This window comes from Halyomorpha halys, unplaced genomic scaffold (assembly GCF_000696795.3).
Source record: "Halyomorpha halys isolate HHAL.00 unplaced genomic scaffold, Hhal_1.1 Scaffold1007.1, whole genome shotgun sequence".
Lineage (NCBI taxonomy): Eukaryota > Metazoa > Arthropoda > Insecta > Hemiptera > Pentatomidae > Halyomorpha > Halyomorpha halys.
In genome coordinates, this window is record NW_027104983.1 from 396,754 (window position 1) to 423,802 (window position 27,049).

Here is a 27,049-nt window from a genome sequence, read left to right on the forward strand (position 1 = left end):
AATTTTAAAGGAAAAAATGAAAACAAAATAAGGTAAGAACAAAAAAAATCAGTATGTAAGTGAAGGAAATTGTTATAAAAGTAATTAAAAGGAGCTGTTTGTAGGAATCCTTGAAAATGACCTAAGGGGTCGAAACGTCGGAAGTTTAAAAAGAATAAAGTTGAGAGAAAAAGGATCAAAATTTGTTTATATTAGTTTGGCTAACTTCATAAAGGTAGCAGCACCAATCAAGAAACATACAAATAGTAGTTTTATTAACCGTCACAAGAGTCCAGCACTATCCAAACAACCATTTCCGAAGTCCAGCAGAAGTTTTTTTATTTTGTATTAGGATATTAGGAACTTACAGGAGCTCAATGACGGGATCAGATAGTTAAGAATTGTGTTGGAACATTTCTCCATAAATTTGTTCCAACGTAATCGTAACGTCAGATGGACTTATTGAGCTCTTGTAAGTTCCTAATATCCTAATACAAAATAAAAATTTCCTGCTAGACTTCGGAAATGGTTGTTTGGATAGTGCTGGCCTCTTGCGGCAGTTAATGAAACTACTATTTGTACGTTTCTTGATTGGTGCTGCTATCTTTGTGTAGTTAGTCGAACTACTATAAAAAATATTTATTTTTTTAATATAAAAGTTATATTTGGACATCGGAAACGGCTGGTTGGATGATGCAGGCCTCTAACTGTGTTAATTTGAACTATTATGTCTTTTGTGCTGTCGTTGTTAGACAGTTAGTTGAACTATTATTTTAACATTTTAAATTGAAAGATCACTTTGAAACTTCAAATCAAATGTAAAATTTAACTAATAAACACATCATTATCAATCAATATAACACTTTAATTGTATAGTAAGCAAACATGAGTCCTGATATAAAATAATAATATTAGAAATCCATTTTCTCAAAAGTTAGAGTTTTTAGTTATGTTTGTATTGAAGGTAAAACCTACATTTAACATTGAATTAATTATTGCTATTAGTTTAATTTTAAACATCAAGCTTTGAACTATAGGTATACTGATTATTGTTAATTATTAGATTAAAATTAATTTATCTTTTTTAAAGGCTGAATTGTTTGAGAATGAATGACTTATTTATTTTCTAGTTGAAAAAAAAGGAAGAATTATTCCCGTTCCATTGATTGATTCAAATACTGCAATTTATGAAACATTGGCAAAGAAATTTGAAGTGAATAAATTATCATTAAGGAGTGGAAAAAATAGCAATAATCCGCTGACCATTTATCCTATTCGACGTAGTAAGCAAATTGATGCAGTAGTAGTCACTGATATAATTAAGAAAAAGAAAAAGAAGAAAGAACTCAAGCCAGTAAAATCAACAAAATTTCCAAGTTTTGCTGGCCCTGAAGCAAAGGATCTTCACTTAGTACCTTCTATGAAAACTACCTTTCGGGATGGGGGAAAAGTTGTAAATGATGTAAAACAAAGTAAAGACTCAAAAAGCAATGAAACTTTATTAGCTGCGAGAAAAAATATTTGGTATTTATATCCATCTGGGAAATCCGTGAGAGACAAAATATATAGATTAAGGAAGCCAACTCAAATCAAAAATTAATTCAAAATATATAAAATGTTACAATTTTTTATTAAATCAGTATGCTCACTATAATACAATTTAAAGCATTTCACAATCTCATTTGCAGGCTAGCAACTTTATTTAACAACCTTTGGCAAGTATGTGATTTCATTTAATATATTAAATAAATATATATATGTATATTTATAATGCAACATACAGATAGTAAATTGTATTTAAATTAAGCATCAATTAACAATAAGAAAAAGAAATGCAGTGTATGTATCCACCCGTTGAATATCACTTTGACATTTTTAATTTTAATTTTTCATAACATATATATATATATATATATTCACTCTTCAGTTAATTATATTTACACACACACTATTAAAAGCAATTACCATGAATAATAATAATAATACAAAGTATATATATCTATATATTATAAAAAGTATATATTAATTTATTTTTAAGTGCGTTATCTCATCTGCATTAAGAAACTTGACAAATTGAGGGGTTTTCATATGATTAATTTTATTATTTCAAGATACATTAATTTAACAAAACAATTTTTAAAAAATTGAAAATAACCAATCAGGTTAGGTTTACTAAATCTATTTTTTAATTGATTTCAACTGTCAAGGATTGTTGATACAAAGGTGATAAATTTTTGCATGGAAATAATTAACTACTATAAGGTATAAAAATATAATGAGGTTATCACACACTTAGTTGTATCATTATGATAAAATAATAAAACTTAATGACCCAGGATACATTCCTTTGTAAAAACATCTTCAGTATTTTATTTATAATTGTCATAATTTATTGAAAATTTACCATTTTAAAAATTGAACTCATAATGCTATAGTATCATTTTAAAATGCTCGACTTATAACTTATTATTATATTTTAATACTACATTGATTGTAAGTAACAACCATATCAGCAATTGATCTATTTTTATTTGAAAATAAAAATCAGGAGAGGACAAAAGCCGTTTAGCCAATGCATCCTTATCTGGCCTACTGTATAAGTTGAAATAAATTATTAAAACATACAGAAAGATCTGGAAATATAATATAAATTACATAAATCTTATTTTTGATAACATTAAATAAACTATTAAAAAGATACAACAAAAAAAGTATAATTGAAATGTTAGTATTATTTGACACTATATACAATACTCTAGCTTGCAAATATGCAAACATTTATTTTTAATTACAACTGAAATGCGTTGATATGACTGAATAAAGTAAACTATTATAAACAATAATATTTTAATGATCTATAATAGCAATGATAGTTGTGATGATATACTATGAATAACAATGGAGCTGAAGTTTTTATTTTGCATTCAACAGAATGAGTAGAACAAGGATCTGGTATGCTATCCAATAGAGCATTTGAATACTCCAATAATTGAAGCTAATTATCCGCCATTTCCAAAATATAATAATAGCATCTACATGATATGGATATTATTTATTATATGTGATAAAGCAATAAATTTTCAATAAATTAACAAATATTCTTAATTATTATTTATGTTCTTAGTCACACTCTGGTATCTATAAGATGTTGTATTTATTTTAAGTGGGGTAGTATCAAATTTATTGCATAAAACAATGTGATTACTTTGGTCATAACTTACTTAGAAGAATGATATGCACAATTGTTTTTTTAATAATATTTTTAGATGAAAAGTACAATCAAAGACTAAGATTCGGCAGGCACTTTATTTTCTTTGAATATCATCTGCACTTTCAACATTTTCTTAAAGTAGTATTTCCATAAAAAACTTCTCTCTCACCAAGTACTAAACCAAATTCACCTCTATGCTTAGACAAAAGTTCTGAATGGATTTGGAAATCATAATATAGTTTTATAATGTTTAGTAAAGTGCTATTTTTTTTTTTTTTTTACAAATCAGTATAAATCATAGTTTATTTAGTGTAACTATATATAATTCACATTTTAAAGTTTTGAATACAAATTACTTGAAGAACTGCACTCAGTAATTAAAAATATTAAAAGTATTGAATTATTAGTCCTATAAATTGTACTAATTATAGTTGATATTTCTATCAGTAGGATTTTATTAGCAATAATTGATTATTCATGAAATTATATTTATTTTTTGGGAGAAGTGATAATTAAGAGGTGAGTGGTAACTCTTATTAAATGTATCTTCGATTTTTTTTTTTGTTTTTCTTCATGGAAATCACAAGGCTTGTTTAAAAAACATTTTGCAGTTGTATTTTAGAACCTGTCGATAGCTCGGAATGATTTAATTAGTTTTTTATTGCAGCCTAAACTTCTCAATATACTTGCTAGTTTAGCATATTATAGGTTATATGAAACAAAGACAAGAAGTAACCAATGTCTCCATTAGGAAAGATATCAAAACTAAACAAAAGTTGTTTACATTTCACTTTATAGTTTTCTACATGAGGATATCTAAATATATATCCTAGTGTTTTATTTAAAAATTGAAAGACCTAAAATTTGCGTAAAAATGTAACGATTTACAAAATCTATACTGCATACAGATGTTTAAAAAGAAAATTGCAAAGATTTTCCTTCCCATATTGTACCTTTCATGAATGTCAAATAAAAAGTAAAAATAAACCACTAAAATGCACCTCCTTTATTCTTTTTAATTTTAGTTTTCAAGGAGTTCGCCAAGTTATTATATATAATGTACAATGTATATACAATATCTATTAGCTGCAATATAACTCCTTTCATTTTGATGGTACAGTAGCCAAAACAAAATGTCAAAAGTCAGACATGTTCTCAAATCTATTAAAGAGACTTACAATTTCAATATTTCAGGATCACACAAGCTAATTATTTGTAAAACTATTTGTTTTTCAGAAAGCTAAAAAAAATTAATAAACACAGTTGACAGTAGATTAATATGATAAGAAGATAGCCTGGGGCGCAGTTAGCAAAAAACACACAAATAAACGAAACTTATTTACTTATTCATATATAAATAAGTTTTGTTTATTTGTGTATTTTTTGCTGATCACATCCCCGACCACCTTCTCCTCAAACTATATTATAAAAGAAACTGAAAGTAAATGCATCCTTATATTATTCTGGTTATAAACAAATAAAAGCCTCAACAAACCAAGCTATTTTTAACTTCTCGGTATAAAAATAAGTTCATACTTTAATTTTAAACAAAAGGGACCTGTTAGTCTTTTTTTTACTTGATAATGTTCCGATAGCATGTTATTTAAATACTTTTGTATGCATTCTTGTAAATTACTTATAATTAATTGTGTACTGCTTATTATTAATAATCCTAATATCTTCATATTTCTTTTTAAAAATCTTTACATGTTTTAAGTAACCAGACTAATAAAAATTTGATTATCCTTGTATTAAAATTTTACAGTAGACCACCTCCCACCAAATCATAAATTTGAACAGTGGAGGTTCAAGTGTAATTGTAACATTATTTTTAAAGTTTTCAGTTTCATGCAACACTTTTGTCCAGTAGTTAATTTCCTGAAAATATTACATTAAATGAATTTGGTTTGATATAAACTCCTGTGCCTGTTAACTATAGGGCTGTTTCTCGCTGACATGATACACAGAAAAATGCTCCTTATGCTATAGTATTTTTTTTTTCTATTGTGCTTTAATCTTTGTAAAACACTCGTGATTAATGAAAACAACTGTGTACCATATCTAGCATTTTGTATAAATGACTATCATTAATGAAACATAGAAATTCATTATGGACGTTAACTGTAACAACCTCTTACAGCTAAAAATCTACCATTTGCAATGACTAATATTTCGATCAAAAATTGATCAATAATATATACATTGAAGCATCCAAACTAAATTTTTATCAGTGCATCTTTTTTTGTTTTATAATAAAATATCATACAAATGAAACATAAAAATATATATTATAACCACTTGGAAGTTGCAAACAGTAAATTTACATATAGTTTAAATTCTACTGGAAGATATTTTTAATGGCGGATTAACTGATTCTTTAAAGATTAGAAATAAATAAAATAAAAAAGAATTATTTTAGTTTGCAAAATATATTTTACAAAAATATAAACCTTATTGAACTTTAATTTATTGATTCATAATTTATAATTTAAAATGTACATTAAATTCCAAGTGGCATTGACAATTTTTACAGCAATTATTAACAGTTCCATAGAGAAATTGATTTTTCCAATTAATTGATTATTCATTTTTTCTTTAATTGGTAAGTCAAACTTAAACTGGCTTATTTTCTTGGTAATTTTTAACTGTTGGCAACAAAATAGTATTAGTAGTAGGGTCCTATTTTGTCTATTTACTATATTCGTTTATAATCAGTGATTGGAGTGATTCATAAACTTGATGAAATATAAGAATACAAGCCTATCCAAAGTTGAGCAATTATTTTTCCAAGAGAAAAATAGAGATATTTCAAAAGCTTTAAAAAAATAAAGATTCAACAAAGTGAGTTGTAATTTTTAAGGAAATCACTAAGAAAATAAAACTAAAGACCCTAAGATGGGAAAATTAATAACTTCATGACACTAGTTCTGGTAATTATACATTTTACTTACACCAATTAAAATAACTGATGATAATTATGCATACATATTTACAAACAAAATAAGTTGTTGAAAATAATTTATTAAACTTTCAATCAAAAATTATTTAATAATTTCAAGAAAATGAAAAAATAATCTTTAAAAGAGTTTTCAATCCGTCTAACTTTAAGAAAATGAAGTTACAATCAGGTTTCAGTATGGAACTGGATATATTATCATCTGGCAGTGACTTCATCCTTCCTGTTTCTATAAATGAACTATTGCAGAACCATAATCATCTCATTGTACTGGTGCTATAGATTATTAAATTACAACAATAATCAAAAGCAAAAGTAATTCAGCTTGAAACAAAAAGCTTGCCTTATAAAAATTTAAGCTACAACAATTACTTACACTGTGCTAATGCTTATTTCAAAATATTATTACATTAGAAACAGGAAGTGATATCACGACCAGCAATTTGTCATAAGGTTTAATAGCGCCTTAATATCTATTGGAGGTGCATCGTCACCCATACAACTGCTCTTGGGTGGACAAGGCCACCAATTTCACAGTTGACTGTTCTGCTCTCCCCATTCACAACAAACAAGGCCTCGTTGGCTGGGGTGACCATGAAGTGCCCGAAGACACCTGAAGCTTCGATTACTCTGTTAGGGTTGCCCCACTGAGATAGTAAAGGCTCCATCGCTTTCCCAACACCTGTGATCATCTCCACCTTACCTAAAATAATTTGTAGGTTATTGAATAATTAGATATAGATTATTAATGCTTAACTACTGGTAGATTTGTGAATGTACGTAGATTAAATGAATACAATTGAAAGTTCTAAATCAATTATTGTATTTAGTTAGAACTAAACATTTACATAAACATTATTATTTATACACTCTTCAATATAGAAACCACCAACCAAATTTCATTATATTTTATAATCGATATCAATATATTTTTTTTCACTATAAAAAACAAGGCTCTAATATTGGTACAGAGAAATGCTGTGTCATGAGTGTATGTTGCGAAAAGAAAATTCTTAAAAAATTATGGATAAAACATCAAATCACAAATATTGGTTAGTTCCTTACTGCATATATAGGTTAAGTTGCAATTACTGCTTTATTCAATTTGTATTTCATTGAACTTCTCTTAAATATGCAATGTTCCATATAGATTTCTGGGGTATTAAACACCAAACAATTTTTCCGAATAAAAATATTGTTAATTGTATTAAGTAAGTTTAAATTTTAAAAAAATATACTTTGGATAATATAAGTATACAATATTTGTTTCATACTTACACTCTCATCTAATATGCTCTTTTTATTTAATTTTCACATAAATTTAATTTTATTACCTGTCAGTAAATTCAAAAATAGTATGTCTTCTTTGTCAACTGCGCTAGCGTAGAGGTCATAACCATGAGTTGTCTGTGATGGATAGAATGTAATGTCACTGATGTTCAATGTTGTTTTAACATCAAATAAAAATTTGAGACCAGAATCTAAAACATACATTAATAAAGTTAATTTTATAGTTAATTTAAAGCTCATGGCTTTGCAAGGAGACCCTTCATTTCTCAATAAGCCATTATCCATAACTAATATGTTATTATATGATATAATCATTATAAGTGTTAATATTGGTATCATTGAAACATAAAATAACTTTAAAAGTTTTTAATTCATATTTTGCCTGAGTTTTCCAATTGAATTACTATTTAAATTGAATCGTGTAATTATAAATGAAATAGCTAATCCTTAACAACCTATATTCAAAATCAAAAACAAATCAGAACAGTTTTTAACAAGCAAAACCCTTAACAAAGATTTTTAAAAAATTGCTTCTATGCTAAATCTTCTAAAAGGGTCTAATAAATACTGTGTAAAAGTTTGAAATCATAAACAAGTTTTTATTATTATTTTTCATTAGAAAAATGCCAAACATAAATTCTTAGTTGTTTTGAGGTTAAAATAATACACATAAAAATGATTATTTTACATCTCTGTATTACCTCTGCTAACACTGATGATAAATTAACTGTACTGCACCACAAACAATCATACATCCCTGTCATCGAAGAATGGTTTAAAAACTGGAGAATGGAAAAAAAATTCAACAAATACCCTTTACCCTTAGTTGTAAACCTATGAACTCCTGCACTGCAGTAACCTTTAACAATATCCCACTTATTCCTGTCGAACAGATCCATTATCTAGATCTCCATCTTTATAAGAGACTAACTTGCAATTCTCATAAAATACTGAAAAGATAGGAATCTAGTCATAGATTCCGATTAATACAATACTTATTTGACATACGCTCTAAACTTACAACCTTTTACAAACAGCTTATTTACATTACCATAACCAGAACTTTTTGGACATACTGAACTATACTCTGGGATTTTACTGAACCATCAAATTCCTCTCCCATCCAGTTGAAAATCCTTACTACTCCTTATTAAGATGTAAAAGAAATTATATATCAAGAGTTAATTATTTCACTTATTGCAGATTTGATCTGAAATAGATATAATTCCTTTAATTCAAAACCTCTAGTCCACATAAATCCAATAGTTCGTCACCTTTCATTCCAAACTACTGATAATCCTCTGAGGGGAAGAAAATGGACCCATAACCTTCTAACTTACAATAATGATTGAAGTAGGGTAGTGCCTTCATAAGATGTTATCATGTGTTTTTATTTATGAGTCATCACATTTACTTATTGAAGTCTTCTATACAGTTGTAAATTTCAATATATAAAAAAATCACTTCATCCAGGCTTATCTGTGCTTATATCTATATATTTTTTGTATTTAATTGTATTTAACCACTGGTTTGGAAATAATCAGATAAACCTTTTCTCTTACTTAATTTTCTTTTCCCTCTACTTATTTTATTTAAAATTTTAAATTATATTCTTAAACTATAACATACATCCCATATATTAAGCTGTCTTTGGTGGAACATTAGCCCCTGTTGATTATTATGACAAATTCTTTTGTTTTTTTAAAATATTACACAGCAATACATATCCTTATCGTAAATTTCATTCAAAGGAAACTGAAGGTAAAAATTATGTTGGTATACAATATTTAAAAGTTACTTTTTAGAATTACATTAAATGTATAAAAGTACCTGTTATCTGCTGAACTACAAGTGTGACTCCCTGAAGGGACTTATCAATAGTGACAACAGCCCGACTATCCGGAGCTACATACGGTTTGCCTAACAGCTCAACATGCTGAATGATGACAGTGTCGGTTAGGGCATCCATCACTAACTGACCTGTGGCTTTCCCTGTCACTGCTTCCTCACATTCAACTATCATAAAACCATCTGCAACAAGTTTAATATACAGTTTTAGATATATTTTTTATGACATTAAATGATGTTGAATATATATTGTAAGAATACAAAAGTTTAATATATTCACTTATGTTACGACCATAAAGCCTAGCATTACAAAATCGAAAAACAATTAATAATGCAATAAAAATAAGTGATTGATTCCTAAGACTAACAATAAATAAAAGAACTGGGCAATGGGTTAAGAAAAAAATTGACCTACTCATATTTGAAGGTACTCTGTTTTAAAACATAGTAATTGAAAAAAGAAAAGTTTTACAATTTTAAATTTTTGATAGTTACAATGTTTTATCTTCAACCAGGAAAGTTAATATCATAAGTAATCATAAGTTAATACCATTACTACCCCTTTAAAAATACAAATTCCCCCCAAAATTAATTAACGAATCTATGAAATCAGTCCTGAAGAATCCTGTGGTGCAAAAAACTTCACATTGATTCATAGGTGGTTAGATACCACACTTTACTACCGAGTACCTCATTTGTTGGTTGTTATGTAAGTATTGTGTAGTAAATAATAATACTTACAAAGAGCAGAGAATTGCATTGACCTTGGAACACAATTGTATGGAGCGAGGTCGATGCTACGAACATAGCGCATGTTAGCAAGATCTAGCTTGTATAGTCCTCTTTGGTTTGTATGGCTTACATAGCCATATTTGAATACATGTGACATATCCTAAAAAAAATGATTATTTAGCTGATTCTGTTAATTATTACCTTAATTTCTATCATTATCTACAACAATAAGGCCTTTTACCTGAACCGGAGGCATGAATAAGTCCCTCACAAGATCGAACTGACCATCTATTGGTTCAGGATGAACAGTATGGTGCTTTCTTTTCTGGGAAGCATCTCTGATTACTTGAATGGTTTTGATCCCTTGATCCATGTGGCTTCTCCAATTAAGGACCCAAACCTGATCAAGATGAGGCACATAGTGGAGTGCAACGGGTCGTTTATCAGTTACTACAACCTGGAATGGGCAGAATCATTATCTTTTTATTGATTTTTTTTTTGTTAATATTTTTTACAAGAATTTAAAGTGTAAATTTAGTTTTCCCCACAATGATAATATTGATAATCATTCATTGGTTTTATTGTTGTATACAATGATATAAAGCTAACATAAGATCATGGTGATTTCTCTCTATCATCATCTCCCTCTATTTCCGCTGATGACCTCAACACTAATTTTGTCTCCTGCACCTTCTACTCCTCAACTCTTGCACCACCACCAGTCCTTAGTCATTCTCCCATTTACTCAATTCAAAACCCATACAAATGATTACAGACCTGATAATATTCCAGTTAAATTGACTAAAGCTGAAATTAACTGACTTGTATTCTTCCTATCCTCTTATCTGGAATTTCTCCCTACAACATGATACCTACTCCTCTGCTTGGAAAACTGAATTTCCCTTTGCTTTTGAAAACATTGAAGAAAACCACAAATGATTTTCGCTCTATTTTCCTGTCCTTAAACTTATCCAAAGCTTTAGTTCAATCCAACTTATTCCACTATATTAGAACAGTATAGACATAATCCCTTCATGCATTTCACAAATGAAATTTCCTACCAATTGATTATTTTCTCTAAGACAGGGGTTTATTGTGTTTTAGATCTTTCTGCTTCAATTGAACATTAGTTGTAATTTTTTTCTGCTTGCAAAACATTATTGCAGACTACTTACATCTACAACAACCATTTGTATCTTGCTGATCACCAAGACCCTGTCCTTCATTGGCTGAGTTACATACACATAGCGATTTGCCACATTTATCGCTTGCCCCCAACTACAGTTCACTCCTTTATCTCCACAAACATATTCCTAAAACAAAAAAGTAATTAAATAAAGCATATATTTTTATTTAATTATTTTAAATCAATATAAACTTTAGTTTCTTCAAAAAAGTTCATAAAATAGTTATAATAGATTATTTTAAAACAAAAATAAATTTTTCAACTTTTTTTTTTTTATGACCCCCTTACTGGTCATTTTTACATACAGAGGGGAGGAGGGATGGTTAGCTACAGGGAACCACTCTATTATAACTATAATGGGATGTCAAGTTTTCATTTCGTGGAACGGCCTCACAAATAAAACTCGACCCACATGCCATATTCATACCGATGCCGCTGCCATTCTGAGGTTATTAACCTACATTCAATCTGAAAAATATACAATTTGCATTTTTCTGAAGTATTTATAGGGTTTAAAGTCTTACTATTGATAAACAGATAATATATCTCAAAACCTCATCTACGGCGGAACAGGGTAGCTCAGTAAGGTACTGTGCCAATAACTCCTAGAAGCTGGGTTCAAATACAGCTGTGACAGATAAGTATTTATTCTGTTACTTTAGGTAATTCTGTCATTCCTGTGGGAGGAATGACTCCCATGGATTTGGGGGCCCATTAATGGCACACCCAGTTGAAGTGCTAAACCAGATTTAACTAGGCACAGATTTAAATTCTCTTTTCAATTAGCTACATCTAATAACTGGATAGTAATTGATTTAATTCATTATTAGGAAAATTAAGATTTTATTTATTAATTTTTTTTCCAAGAAGAATGGGGAAGTTATAAAATCATTATTAAAAAAAAATCTGTATTACTAAAATTCTGGAGAATGGTTCTACGTGAACTCAGAGTTAGGTATTTTACCCACTGAACTACCCCACTCCCTGAACGTACATGTAAACTAACTAAAAAATATTTATATAATAACATAATCTATCCACAAAAATAAATTATGGTAAACCTTATTAATGTATAGTTAGGGGCGTGATGGCAGTGCGGGCTGGGGCCTAGGTCCCAGTGAGCTTGGTTCGGAACACTGTGGGTTTGATTCCCACCTGGGGCAGTTAATATTTATTTTTCGGTAGTCCCAAAGAATTAATTTTGACACTCCCACCTTGGTTAGTACATGGTGGCAACTCAGGTAGCTGCCAGGGGTTGGAAAAAAGGATCAAGAGGCCCACTTGCTGGACTTATTCCCCCCCACCAAATACCAATACTAATAATGTTTAGTTTCTTAGTTTAAAATTTCAAGTTTTTCTTAAAGATATAACCATTAAAATTTTTTTGATTGTATAAAAAAATAAATAATAAAAGTAAAAGAAATGTTATAAATATTTAACCTTTTTTAGTTTTTAAAAATTTTTCAAGTAAATGCTTATTTTGAAAACAACTCTTACAGCCCCTGTTTTTAGTTAGTGAGGGATAAGTTTATGAATAAAGATTAGTGGTGATTGATAGTAAGAATGTGCATAAATAATTCTTTCATCTTATTACCTTAAATGCTTTAAAATTAAATTGAATAAATTATTTTACTTGGGTTCCGGGTATGATATCAGTTGATTGAATTTGATGATAGAGTCTACAGGCGTTTGGTTCATAAACTGATACACCCCAGTCATGAAACGAAAAAAATCTTCTTTCTTCATTTGGGGCAGCTAAAAAAATTAAAAAATATAATTTATTTGATGAATAATGATTTTATAATTACCTCTTATAATTATTAAAACAACTACATACTGGGTGTGGGCTCTTCCTGCACGATAAGCGATGAAATATCCCTAGTAACACCTCCAATGTTGCTTGCCTGACACATGTAAGCTCCTGTATCTGCATACGTGATATCATGAACTCTAAGCTCTGTACCATTTCCAATTAATATATATTTATTTGCAGCAGAGTTCAGTTTCAGGGGCTCATCATTTTTCAGCCATTCAACCTGTGAGATATTATCATAAATAAAACTAAAATTTTGGAAAGTGCAAACCTATGTTATAAAATAACTAAAAAGTTAGAAGTAAAACACTCCAGCCCTCTGGAAAATATTAAACTGGATTTAAAAAAATGATTTTTATTGTATATGCAAAAATTTTTGAAAAATGTGTAGTAAGTGTTTTTAAGAAATTTGTTCTACCATTGTAGCACCATAACCATCAAGTGGCTCCTCTACTTGTTTTTACTAAACCATCTTCTTCTCATACCAAACATCCCGGTACATTTCTGTTCACTGGCCATTTTCATCCAGTCATTTTCATCTACTTTCCTGAAGAGCACACATCATATAATCCGAGAATCTTAATTTAACTGTAGTAATATCTACACCATTAAACAGATTATGTATTATATTATTCATCCTTGATCATGTTTGTTTCATGATGCTGACTGGGGCCATTCTCTATTATTAGCAGGACCGAAAAATTATTGGAAAACATGTTTGCAAAAATCTGGAGTTAACTGATCTTCGAATCTAACTGCCATTGAGTTTTGACAGAAATATCTGTCAAAAAAAATTAGTGCATGGTTTTTTTGGATATTAGGGTAGAATTCAGATGAGTGAATTTCATAAAATTCAAATTATTTTTACTAATTTGATAGTTTTTTTTTTACCTCCATCTGACTCCTTTTCAACTAAGATATTTACTAATCCATAAAAATGTATTTTAAATGTAAAAATTATTTCACAGAAAAATATATTAACAAGCTTTTTATTTTATTTTATTCTAAATTTTAGATGAAGTTCTACAGTGAAGTGACTACAATGGTAATAAACTGAAAAGAACCAAAAATCTTACTTTAGGAAATGGTTCGCCAATAACATGACAAAACATGGAAGCTTCTTCTCCAGGTCTTCGAGATTGTATTTTAGGGGTTACTTTTACTTCTGGAATAGCTAGAAAATAATATAAAATTATTTTTAATTCATTATTTAAAAATATCATTCCAATTTATTAATAATTTTAATTTGAACTAGGAACATATACATGATTATTATGTTACATAATAATGAATAACTATGAACTTTGACTAAATTTCAAGATAAAAAATTAAAAGAAAAAATTAATTAGTATAAAACCTTAAAACAGGATGTAGGTGCTTATTAGAGACATACTGGTTATGTTAATTACAGATTATTTCTTTAGAAATTGATTTTTTTCTCAATTTATAAAGACTATGAATGGTTGGTGTAAGTTTGCTGATCATCAAAATAAGTTTTCATATTCATTAAAATTTTTATGTAAACCTCAGAGTTTATTTAAGAATGAATACTTTTTACCTGGATTTAGAGGAATAATTTAAATTATTTGGATCAATTGGGAATACATTCTATTACAAAGATTAATTTTTAAAAAATTAAGAATTTGGAGATAATAGTATCAAGGTGCTTTAAAAAATTCAGAAAGGTTCAAAAAGGATATGCTGCTATTTCTGTTCTCTACACGATACTGATAATATGAGTATTTTAGTAAACATATTTTCTTATTCCAATTTCAAAAGTTTTCAGAAATGCACTTTTTAATGATATTTCTCTTAGCCAAATTTTTACCTTTTTCTTTTGCAAAAGTATGGTAGAAATATAAAAATATAATAGCTTAAAAGTTATTAAATAATTAAAAATTGTTAATTCATTTTGCTCTTCACCATTTATTTAATGATAATTTGTTATATAATCAGTATTATAAGTAAAAACACTGATTTTATGGAGATAGACATTCTGTCAAATGGAAAGTTCGTATGATAATGGTTGGACCTACTATGTACAGTGAGGACGTGAGTCTGCATAATGTCAGTGTTCCTTTGAGCATGGCAGGTGTAGTTGCCTGCATGGAGCAGCTGTATCCTGGTAAGGTAAAGGCTTCCATCGGCAAATACCCTCACATCATCCTCTGCAAGCAGAGCCAGGTCAGCCTTGTTCCTTCGCCAAACTAAAGGCGGAGGAGGTGTCCCACTCACGTCACATTTGATTTCCACATTGTCACCCACCCGTGCGGACAGGTGGTTCGTCTCCAGGGCCTTGTCCAATGACACCACTGAAAGGCCTAGAACAGATTGTTAAAGGGTAGATTTCTTGAAGTAAATGACGAGTTGAGGATGCTACATTGTCAATCTAATTAATTAGCAGGTTGTGTTTAGGCTTGTGGAGAACAGTTTATTAATTCCCTCTTGTGAATTATTTTTGTCCCAATTGATTAGATAATTGAATTTTCAAGTGGTAAAGGGAACAAAGTAAAAGAGCAAAAAAAAATTTAATTTAATAAATATAAATCAAAATGATTAAGGATATTCATTTGGACAGCATTAAACCCACAGTTCTTTTTAAATATAATAATAAACATTTTTATAACAGTTTTATTATTATATATATATTCAACATATCTGTAACGTTTTGCACCTTGTAAAGTCCACTCTGTAGGACTTATTATTTAACTATTTTGTTTGAAAAATGGAGGTCCAGTTTCTAATTTGTTTAATTACTTGATATACAACATTCACATGCTTTTCGTCTGCTTTAAAATTTATTGAATAATTTTGATTTTTAGCTATTATTATGGCTTTTAAAAATTTTCTTTTAAAACTATTATTTTCTTTAAATAATATTTTAATGTGATGTAAATCAATACATTTTATTTATCAGAAAATCTTATCATTTAGTCCAAGGCTCATTGTTCGATGATGAAAAAACAAAGATATTTTGAGACTAGTCTGTTATCCTTAAATTATTTTTTGACTTAGTTCCCTTCATCACTTGATTCAATTGTAGATAACTTTTAATTATTTTATTCCTCCCCCCTTCCAAATATATATTTCTGTACAGTGGTTAGTATCATGTAATATTAGCAGCAATCTAGAAACCAATGGCCACTAAGATGGGATTTTTCGAACCTCATGCCTCTTGGAGTTTTTTTTTCGAAAATTTGGGATAGAAACGAACCCAGCTTCTATAATATCTGAGTGATAATTTAAATAACAAAATGTCCTGTGCTTAAAAATTAAAATTTAGGTTGTGTATTAATTACACAAAGTACCAACATTGGGATGATTGGTTTGCTACTTGCCCAGTGTTATTGCTGGTTGATAAATAGATTTTTCATATGTAATTAATAATTACTAAAGAATTTATCAACAAAATAATGTTTGTTTTTTTGTCGATAAATTTCATTCAACATTCAACATTTCACTGATGTAGTGTCTGCCTTTGTGGGATCAATTGCCATCAACTATGTTCGACTCATAGAACCTTCTTAGGATTTCTTACTAAGGTGTTAGGACAAAAAGGAGTACATTAATTAATTAAAGTCTGTTTGAAACAATTAGAATGTTTATTTTTCTGTCTTTCTATATCTGATGTAGCTACTCAGAGCCAAGATTCTTTTTCAACTACAGTGTAGCAATACAGTTTTGGAATTTCTAAAAATAAATTTCACACTCAAGATGAAAATATATAAAGTTCATCTACTATTCTTAATTCTCAATATTTTCATAACTTTTAAGTTTTAAAGAAAATAATATTTAAAACTTAAAAATCCCACAGGCATGCAGCCCAAGAAACTTTGATATCTCCAAGACATAATTGGCACCTCATAGAATAAAGGGAAAATTTGTTTATTTTCCTAACTATGATTCCTGATAAGAGATAAAAGTTCTGCTGCTGAGAACAACTACTCATTAACAAAATTAGAACCTTTAAAGTTATTATTCTATATCATAATTGATTTTATGAATATAAGGTAAGAATGCTGGAATATAAGTTGAAAATAATAAATAGGTAATGCCCTTTCAGCGAGAAAAGAAAGAGTTGGGATTAGAAAATAATGAAGATAACATGCATTACCAGATAAAGTACAGAAACATTTGAGTAAAACTAATGAAGATGAATAACAATGGATTGTCAGAGATGAATACGATTATGTATTTATTGTCAAAAAAAAAAAAAAAAATTGAAGAGGCATATTGGTCACTTTCAACATGAATGAACACCTGAGTAACAAAAGAAGATTCTGATACACAGTCCTGAGCGAGAGTAAGCGATCACTTATGGAAATTAGAAAGAGTTGGTTGGATGAGAGGGACTGAAACTGAGCCGGGGCAACTTCTCTCTCCCTTCAACTCACCTCCTAATTCTGGTGTCAACTGCTGGCATAATTAAGGGTTCTGGTTAGGTCTCATGGCCCAAAAAGTGCTCCAGTTTACGAAAAACACAAACTAAATAGAACCAAACCACTATTTTTATTTTATTTGGATGTCATTAATTTTAGTGTTATAAAAGTCCATATTTTGTTTTTCTTAGTTTAAGATTATTTTAAATTTTATTTTTTACCGATTTGGCAATCGGCAGCCCTGAAAGAGTGGGACTTGGAACAAGATAACAAGCGCCAAAAACTAATGTTTCCAGTTTTTTAGGAACATTATCTAAAAAAATTTAATTATGTAGAGAGTGTCGTTTGACATTAAGGTGGGTACTATCAGGAGGGAAATAAAGAATTGTTTCTTCCAGTCTGGTGTAAAAAACTTCTTTTTTAAAAGATTCTTTTCAAGATTGGAATTACAAATTACTATTGAAATGTTCACTGTGAGTGTTTGCTGGCCAAGTAGTACAGTACAGAGCCCAAGAGGAGAAAAAAGGCAGTTATCTCACCCCAATTTTTGATTACTTTAATGAAAACTTTGTATAATTACTAGTCAAAACTGATGAGCTTGCCAAGTATAGGTAGGAGGAATAAAAAATGGTGGCTGTTTCAAAGCAATAAAAAGATTTAATTTTTCATTCGGAGCTCTATATCTTAAAAAGTAGATACAACACAAAAAAAAAAACCTACGAGAACGTCATTTAAAGATGAGCAAATTTGCTAAAATATGAGCCCTAAAAGAGTTATATACGTTAAATAGTTCTTGAGATATAGCTTTTTAAAAAGCAACATTTCTTAAAAGTCTACTGAAAGATTAGTAGTTCGTTAATTTATTTTGAGAAATCTATATCTCTTAAACTATTGAACGTAAATAGCTCTTTTAGGAGAAATATTTCAGCAAATTTACTCTTCTTTAAATAATGTTCTCTTAGATTTTCTAGTGTTGTTAGTAGTTTTTAAGATATAGAGCTCCCAATGAAAAATTTATGTTTTTTAAGGTTTTGAAACAGCCGCCATTTTTTAATCCCCCTACCTATACTTGGCAGACTCATCAATTTTATGAATAGTTTTTATTGAAGTAATCAAAAATTGGGGTGAGATAACTGCCTTTTTATCTTCCCGGCTCTTGTACTAAAAGGTATGTCATAATTACAAAGTGAGTACATTGGGGTGGTTTGATTTCAATCCTATGCTGATGGGCATAAAAAAGTAACCTGAAATTGGTTCGGTTAGTCCATTGGTGGTACTTCTTTGAGTAATTCTTCCTACCTTTTTCCTCCTGTCTTGTTTTTCTTTGTAGTTTTATACATTTCTAAATGTTTTATCTAGTTGGCCTCTAATTGTTCACCTTAATGTCAAACGACATTCTCTACATGAATACACTTTTTAGGTAATGTACCTGGTGACGTAAGCATGTTAGTAAGTGAAAGTTGTGTAAACCACGCGCAGTTCCATTTTTTTTGTTTTATCCCCTGATTTATTTACAACAATTAGGAACGTACATTTTTATATATAACTGTTCATAGTTCGTTTTATTGCTATAGGGCATTATAAGGTAAGAAAACTTAAGTCCGCTGCATTTGTTAAAAAATTATTTCTATAACTCCTTATTTCTGAGACGAGAACAGGATGAACGGGTTATCTTGATAATCTATTTTTAGTTGAAAAATCGAATGAATTTTGTAAGTCCAGAAGATGAAAAATTTGTGGATGGGGATAAAAAACACTAAAATTTTATATGTAATTAAAAAAAAGACTTATCTCCTTGGCTAATTTGGGGCTGGAAATTATTGTTATTTTCGGAAGAATTAGCGTTCCTCCATAAATGAAGCGGGAGTGAAAGCCGTTATGATAGTGTAACCTAACATTTACTGTCGTACTATCATTCTTGACTCATCAATCGGCTATTATAAATCTTCATTCTATTACTCAAAATATAAATTTAATAGCACACTAAAATTTCAAAATCAAATTTCCTGAACATAAATTTCTATTGAAAAAAAAATGTGTATTTGAGATTCCAATATTAGATAAATGGACTTTTATTTCTTTAAATATTATGAAGTATTTTTACATTTTATTTTTAAAAAATGTTTCAAGGTCCGGTATTTCTTCGTTATCAAATTTGATATATTTGATGCTCCATTTGAGCTTAGTTTTCAATACTCTGTAATATCAATCATAGCTGGCAGCCGTACTGCAAGCTCTATATTACACTACTGTAATATATATCCCCTCCAAGACAAAGGGGATCGATTCCCAGAGGTTAAACCCATCATTTTTCATTAAAGAGGAAATGAATGGTCTGGATTAAAATATATCACTAGGAGGGACTAGGCCGGTAATCCGCCATCCTAAGTGTCAAGGAGTCGAATGGCCGACGGATTTTGTGGTCAAACGCATGCTGTTTACAATGGCGCTCGGTTAATACCTTTCATCCCCATACAAAAATATTTGAATGCTCGGCCTAGTATCGGCTGGCTTAGTTTTTTTTTTTAGATGGATTAAAGGGCGGATATTGAGTCTGGCTTCCATGAATACTGCCTGTCGAGGGACGTTGTTTTCAACCCAGATGGATACCTTTGGGTGGATATGAACAATTCAGAGCGAATACTACTGCATCTATTGGATGATCCTCATTTTATGACCATTTTTACTGAATTAATTACGTCTGACCTGATCCCCCCCCCCATTGTTATTATGTGAAGAAAAGTTTCTTTATAATAAAATATTAAAAATGGAATTGTAAAATAATAGTGATGAGTTGACCGTATATATATATATATATACACACGAGGAAAATATGATTGGGTAAGTAAAGAACATAAATAAGTAAAAATTTAGCCAACGCTTCGGCTAGAATTTCAGAAATTCATCAAGGCTGAGAATAAAAAAAGATAACAACCATAATGAAGAAATGGAATCTCAGGATAAAAAATAATATCAGAAGAAGATAACAAAGAAGGTAAGTACATAGGTAGTATTGAAGAAAATGCATGGTGCTATATTATAACAATATCGAAACTGTTTATAATAATATAGAAGGAAAATATTAATATTAAAGTTAAAAATGAAAAGAGAAAATAATATAGATATGATAATCAACTAAATACCTACATGTACAAAATTGAAAATTATTTGAAATTTAAGTTATATAAAAATGTATATGTGCTTAATGTAGCATAACACCAATATATGTAATATGTAAGTTAAATAATCACATAGACGTTTTTCTTAATATTTTTTATAGTATTTCAATTTTTTTTTTATTTTCCAGTTTTGTATATGTAATTATTCTGTTGATTCTCATATCTATATTATTTTCTTTTTTTAATTCATGGTTTTAATATTACTATTTCCTCTGTATATTAATGTGTAGTTTCATCATCCTTATAATATAACACTATACATTTTCTTCAATACTACCAATGTACTTTCTTTGTTCTCTTCTTCTTATGTTTCTTTTATTCGGTAATCCATTTATTCATTATGGTAGTTATCTTGTTTTGTTCATAGCCCTGATGAATGTCTGAAATTCTGGCCGAAACATTGGTATTAATAAATAACTTTTTATACAATTATAAAGCTTATCTGGAGATATGGCGTTGAGCTTTGGGGCTTCACTAAACCTTCGAATTCCTCTCGAATCCAATCCTTAGAATCCAAAATCCTTCGTAAAATCCTAAATGCTCCCTACTTTGTCACAAATGAAATCATCCACAAAGACCTTAATGTTCCATTTGTAACCGATCTAGCCCGAACCAGATATCAATCCTTCCATTACAAACTCCCTAACCACTCAAACCCATTAGTTTCTAATCTTGCTTCCTCTTTTATTCCGGTCAATCCTCCGAGACGTATGAAAAGAAGATGGCCTCGAGACCTTATATTGTAAACATGTTTTTAGAGTGCTACCAATGGGTAGTTTCTCTACATGCTTGCACTGTACCATTATTTTTTCCTCAAATTTACTTGATGTATATATGTACAGTTGTAAATATCAATAAATAAATTTTAAAAAAAAATCTGTGTTAAATTTAACAAAAATTTATTTTCTTTTTTACATTTGTTGAAATTCACAATTTCACTAAATAAAATATACAACTAGTTGAAGATATAGATCCTTAGTAGAAAGTCTCGCCTCGAACATAAGGATACAGAGGCTTAAATGGCTTGGTCATGTAATGAGAATGAGCGAGGAAAGAGTGGCTCATAAACTGTACAGTTACGTTCCGGATGGTGTATGGCAACGTGGTAGGCCGAAGGGCCGATGGAGAGATCCAGTGAGCCAGGATCTGCGACAACTGAGGATCCCAGTTACCCTTACAGAAGATAGAGAAAGATGGTTGGTGGCCGTTGAGCAGGCCAAGGCCAGCTTCATGCGCCTGTTGTGCCAGTAAAAAAAAAAAATAATAATAAGAAGTAGAAAGTCTCGAGGCCTACTTTTCAGAAGCCTAGAAGGAATATCAGGCAAGGTTCGAAACAAGTGGGTTTCCGAGCTTGCATTGGATTGATATCTGGTTCTGGACAAATCGGTAACATAAAGAGCAATGAGGTCATTATGAACGATAGGGATAAATAGCCAATGTAACTAATTAACATCACAACAGCTGATGTTTCTGAGTTGAAGATAACAGTGATTATATAACTGTTGTGAAAACTTATAGTGAAATCATACATACTAATCTAAGTCTTCTCTTTAAATAAGGGTGATACAGGACAAATTCGGGGTTAAGCGCGAAGGATTGCTTTAAACTATTTTTGGTCTAACGATCTCCTTCAAAACATTTTGACATGTCGTACATCGACCAATACCAGTGCCCTTTTGAAAAGTAAGATAAGTAATGCTGCTCTAGATTGGAGATAGTGCGTTTCACGCCATTTTTCAATATTAAGCAATAGTTTCTGGATATTATAATACGACTATTGTAATCGAACGGAGAAGAGATAGTAACCAAGGTTATGCGAGTACTACCAATAACTACTGGTATAATAACGGTTATTAATATCACCTATCAGTTGTTATATATTTTAGAGGGGGACATATAATTGGATAGGCGTTATCTAAACTACCATAGGCGTGGTGGTTCTATTGGTGCCAACAATTGTTGTGGCCTTGTGTTATTGCTCTCAGCTTGCAGTAATTGGATAGGAACAACTTGCTCAAGTACGATACTCACGTCTGGTCGTTCTGTTTCTCGGCTACACTCTTTCATGGCAGTATCTTATAGCTTTTTCGTTCTCAGCACACTTCGTGAATTATTAGGTTTTTATGTTCTAGAATAAAAGTCAGATATATATATCACTCGATCAATGAAAAATTGATTACTCCTCGAACTCAGACAGAAACAAACACAGTGTTTAATGATGAATTCTTTAACCAATACTTGAAAAAACAAAACCAAACAGTTGGTAATGTTATTTAAAAAAATTGCTACTTATTAGGTTAAGGATTTATATTTCATCAAAGAGATAAATGTAAATTAGCCATCTTGGTATTAATGACTAATTTTATTATATTTTAAATCCGTTCCCATCGTGAAGAAGATGATAGCTCGTTACAAGATTAACTAAACTTATCAACTTCTTCACAGAATATATAAATATACGTGATTGACCGTATGTGAATTAGAATATTGACGGGATTACGGTCAAGAAATACAAAAAATAATCTTTAACTGTTTAGTAACGGCTAACTTTTCTATCCACACACCATGTTCACCAGGGCTTTTGTCTCGGTGTACACTAATAGAAAAAAAATTGAATTGTCCGTTGAACTCAATTGAACTAAATATTTTTTAATATACACCTCTAACAATTTCAAAAGCCCTTATGGAGATCTACAGTGTGGGTCATTAATAATTAGTTGAAAATATTTTTTGTTTTTTCTCTACTGCTCCTCTGAGCATTTTCTCCTTATTAATGTTTAGGCTAATGGTCTTTCCCACTATTTTACGTATTGATGGCAAGTAACTACTTCACCAAGAAAAGCCCACTATCTTCAAATATATTTTTGATCTATTAAATCTGACCTTACATAGATTTCAGAATAATAGAATTATAGAGCAAGTTTCTGAGAGGAAATAGTGTTTTGAAAAATAGCTTGAGGTAAAATGCATACTATGGTTATACACTGTGTTTCCGTATTAGGTGCATTCCAGCGATGTATGGGTGGATAAGTAATATATATGTTCAAAACTATCTTTTATTTTTTAAATCACTTATCAAGTTTTCGAGATATAGTCTCATGAAGAAAATAAAGTTCTAGACCCAAATTTTGATAGCAGCTTTCCGTACATGTCCTACCTAAAAAAATCGATTTTCAGACTCTTTTTCAAGATAGATTGTTACTAACTTAAAATGCATTTTAATTTTTTTTATCAACTGCAATGTATAAGTTTTTGTAACATTTTTTCGTAAATATGAAAAAGTTGTTATAAGCTGCACAGTATGGCTGATAATTTGATTTCAATATTTCATTTTCCCATATTTTTTGGGCCAGGAAAATGTATGATAAAAGAATAATAAGACTTACTTTTTGCTAATCTATCAATAGCTCGCTGAGAGATCGTACTGAAACACAGATAATGGCTTATCTACCTAGGTAAAAAACTATAATATGGGCGTTGATGGCCTCAGGGTTTTACTCCCTAAAGCCCCAGCCAACAATAAAGACAATAATAATTTAAAGGGCCAAAAAACTCACATCCAGGGGAATTAAAAGAACATGGATAATTAATTACTTTTGTTCCATATGAAATATATCTGAAACTATTGCTTGAAAGTCCATGGTACACGGAATTCCACCCTAGACGTTGCGAGCGACCGACAATCAACCCAAATTGGTCTCGTGATTGACTTGTTGGCTACCTCTGGTATATATGTTGTGTAGTAAAGTCATATATTAAGAAAACGTTTTAAAAAAAAATTAGTCGTTTTGTAAATCGAGAATATAATTTTCCGGTTTGTAAATTTTTTAAGATATAATCTATGAAATAATGAAACAATCATATATTATCAGCCCTCTGTTACCAGCCCTTGTGCCCGTAGAACAATAACCTTTCCAAAGCTGAAAAGTATCATTTACAGCCTTTTTGTTGGTATCAAACCTTTCAACGACAAGAAAGTCGATCTTCTTCCTGCCAGCGGTGTCAGGTTTGGCCAAGCGCATTCAACGACACCTGTGCCTCTAGTCACACCTGTCCTCTAACGAGGGGCCAACTGGAAGTCCGGTTAGGGGGGTTTCTTGCTTCGAAACTGTTTCTGCGTTTAGATTAACTCAAGAATACATAATATTTTGTGCGCCTCGAATTGAGATGTACTTCGTAAACTCATTATTTGGGTAGAAGTTTTCTTTTGGCTGTCAATCAAGTTGGTCTGTTATTATTTATTTTGTCAGAGTAGGTATTTTTTTTTAAAGAATATTATTTTAATGGTTATAATGTTTTGTTGATTATTAACTTATCTAACCAAATGGACAAAGCGATCTAATCGATGGAGGACACCTTGTGTTCCCAGGTGCTAAAACCTGGTCGCGTATTGAGTTCTAATTAGCTAATTACCCTGTAATTGCCAATATATTACACGATCGGGTGCACCGTTACACGGCGTTGGGTGTGTATTGAGTATTGATTGATTGTTAATGTGCTAACTTATCCTTGTATTATACTAATCAGTTGCAGTACCAAATGTAAACGGAGATATTGCATGATGATCTAACCTTCACTCTTGGTATGGGTACAGAATTACAAAATTCTGCCTCATATGACAGTAGATATTGTATGCGCTTCTAAGTTTGTGCTATATAGCCTGCCACAAAGGAACTACCTCAACTCATAATTTAGCCAGTATGATCAGTTGACTGTTAATTCAGCCATACAATGACCTAGTGATATGAAATTTTCATTAAAAGTTGATGTTATACAAGTGGGATATTTCTATGTTTCAGCCACCTCTTGCCCTTTCATATGTAGTATCCTTTGTAGTCCAGTCAACAACAGGTACTTTTGAGGAAGAAACCACTAGAGCTAGAGACGTTTCGATAATGTACAATGTTATAATGCGATGGGGCCGCCATCTCCCTACTCTTCCGAATCGTGGACCCTCACCTCGAAACACAAGAGCCGGATCCAATTCATGGAGTACCTTCGTAGGATGGAAGGAAGGACACGACGAGAACAGTACCATTCGGACTAACCTTGGAGTCAAACCGGCTGAGAGCATCCTAGAGGGGCACAAGTAAAGATGGTTTGGACACCTCCTTCGGATGGACCAGGAAAGAACTGCCAGAAAGACATATGAAAGTCACATGGAGGGAAGAAGGCTAAGAGGAAAACTACGCATTTCTTGGGAGGAGAGCGTTAAGGAGAGGGGATATGGACTGGAGTAGGAGAAGTGAGATGATCCAAGAGCGAGATATCTGGTCCAGACTTGGTAAATTGTAACCCCACACTGCGCAAGCGGTAAAGGGGATAAAATGATTATGATGATAGTGATGACTATCGGTACTTCAAATAAAGTATCGTTTATTTTTTATTCGTAAGTGTTCAAGGGCTGCTTACAGTAGGTATGTATTGTTTCTAATGGTAATTGAAATAGAATATGTAGAATGTTCCACAATTTTTTTTATCCTTTATTCCAGTTTCTCGAAATCAGATCAGGCTGTGTCAAGACCTGTAGAAGTAACTTCACTAAGTTCTTCGGGATGAAATTTAAAAATTTGATTTTTTAACTTTTCATGAATTTTGTAAAAAAAAAAAAAAGAAAATTAAGTTTTTGTTTTTTACTGCTTGGTTACTGTTTAATTATTTACTACAGAAATAATAAAATGATGTTCAAATATCAATAATTTGCATGTCACAGTTAAGCATTTCATAATGACTCAAACGAATACTATTAAAACTTATTGGATATCAATGAGAACTTAGTAAAGAGTCTAATAAACAGCATGTTTGCCAAAATACATTTTTTAAACTTCTGTCTTGTTCAAATTTTCCATTGAGGATCTACATAGCCCCAGAGTGAGAATCGAACCTACGACCTTCTGGACCAAGCACTCTGAGACCCTCTGCCCAGCCCGCTCAGCTATCAGGTTCTCTACAAGAGTATTTGATAATATATAACGTAGAACAAATATTAGATAACTGAATATAAATGTTTTGTTTTGTGAACAGTCCAAGATCGTTCGTCTTAGTTCATGACTAAATGAGTTTGAAAATGAGATAGGATGAACGTTAATGCAAAAATAAAAGCAAGCGTATATACACGAAATAGAGCATTTATATTCTAATAGAAGATGATGTATCTAGGATGAGGAAGAAATGATGATGACAGCTAATAGTGATAGTTGCACTAAGCTAGGAAGTTATGATGAGGGACACAAGGCAGCTAAGTTGCTATACCTTACAACTGCTCCACCGTACGATACTGGGAGGATAACTTACTGTATAACTTACTGAACGCAGAATAGAATTCATTAACTGATAGCAGCGTGTCTCCGTCGCTGTCATCGTAGGTCAGCATGTCGCTGAGGGAACAACCCTCCGAGAGTTCGTTGAGGTGTTCTTGATCGGAGATCTGTAATAAGGAACGGCCATTAATAATAAATCATATCATATCATATCAT

The 27,049-nt window shown here is 30.6% G+C and overlaps 2 protein-coding genes across 4 annotated transcripts in view; one reads left to right on the forward strand and one right to left on the reverse strand.

Moving 5' to 3' along the window:
* LOC106687755 (uncharacterized protein CXorf65) overlaps positions 1 to 1,615 on the forward strand; it is a 12,079-nt gene extending 10,464 nt beyond the window's left edge. Inside the window, exon 4 of the mRNA XM_067046939.1 lies at positions 1,110 to 1,615. Coding sequence (XP_066903040.1) covers positions 1,110 to 1,579 — 470 coding nt within the window. The 3' untranslated portion in view covers positions 1,580 to 1,615. The remainder of the gene's footprint in view (positions 1 to 1,109) is intronic.
* The window catches only part of LOC106687762 (follistatin-related protein 5), a 132,659-nt gene continuing 107,062 nt past the window's right edge, over positions 1,453 to 27,049 (reverse strand). For 2 of the 3 annotated variants that reach the window (XM_014431813.3, XM_067046933.1), the window contains exons 7-17: positions 26,868 to 27,000; positions 15,052 to 15,336; positions 14,092 to 14,189; positions 13,040 to 13,238; positions 12,836 to 12,957; positions 11,192 to 11,329; positions 10,258 to 10,473; positions 10,026 to 10,176; positions 9,267 to 9,467; positions 7,481 to 7,627; positions 1,453 to 6,849 (exon numbers count right to left, since the gene is read on the reverse strand). In XM_014431813.3, the coding sequence (XP_014287299.1) occupies positions 6,620 to 6,849; positions 7,481 to 7,627; positions 9,267 to 9,467; positions 10,026 to 10,176; positions 10,258 to 10,473; positions 11,192 to 11,329; positions 12,836 to 12,957; positions 13,040 to 13,238; positions 14,092 to 14,189; positions 15,052 to 15,336; positions 26,868 to 27,000 (1,920 nt within the window). In that variant the 3' untranslated portion in view covers positions 1,453 to 6,619. The remainder of the gene's footprint in view (positions 6,850 to 7,480; positions 7,628 to 9,266; positions 9,468 to 10,025; positions 10,177 to 10,257; positions 10,474 to 11,191; positions 11,330 to 12,835; positions 12,958 to 13,039; positions 13,239 to 14,091; positions 14,190 to 15,051; positions 15,337 to 26,867; positions 27,001 to 27,049) is intronic. The other variant, XM_014431815.3, reaches the window with a different exon arrangement.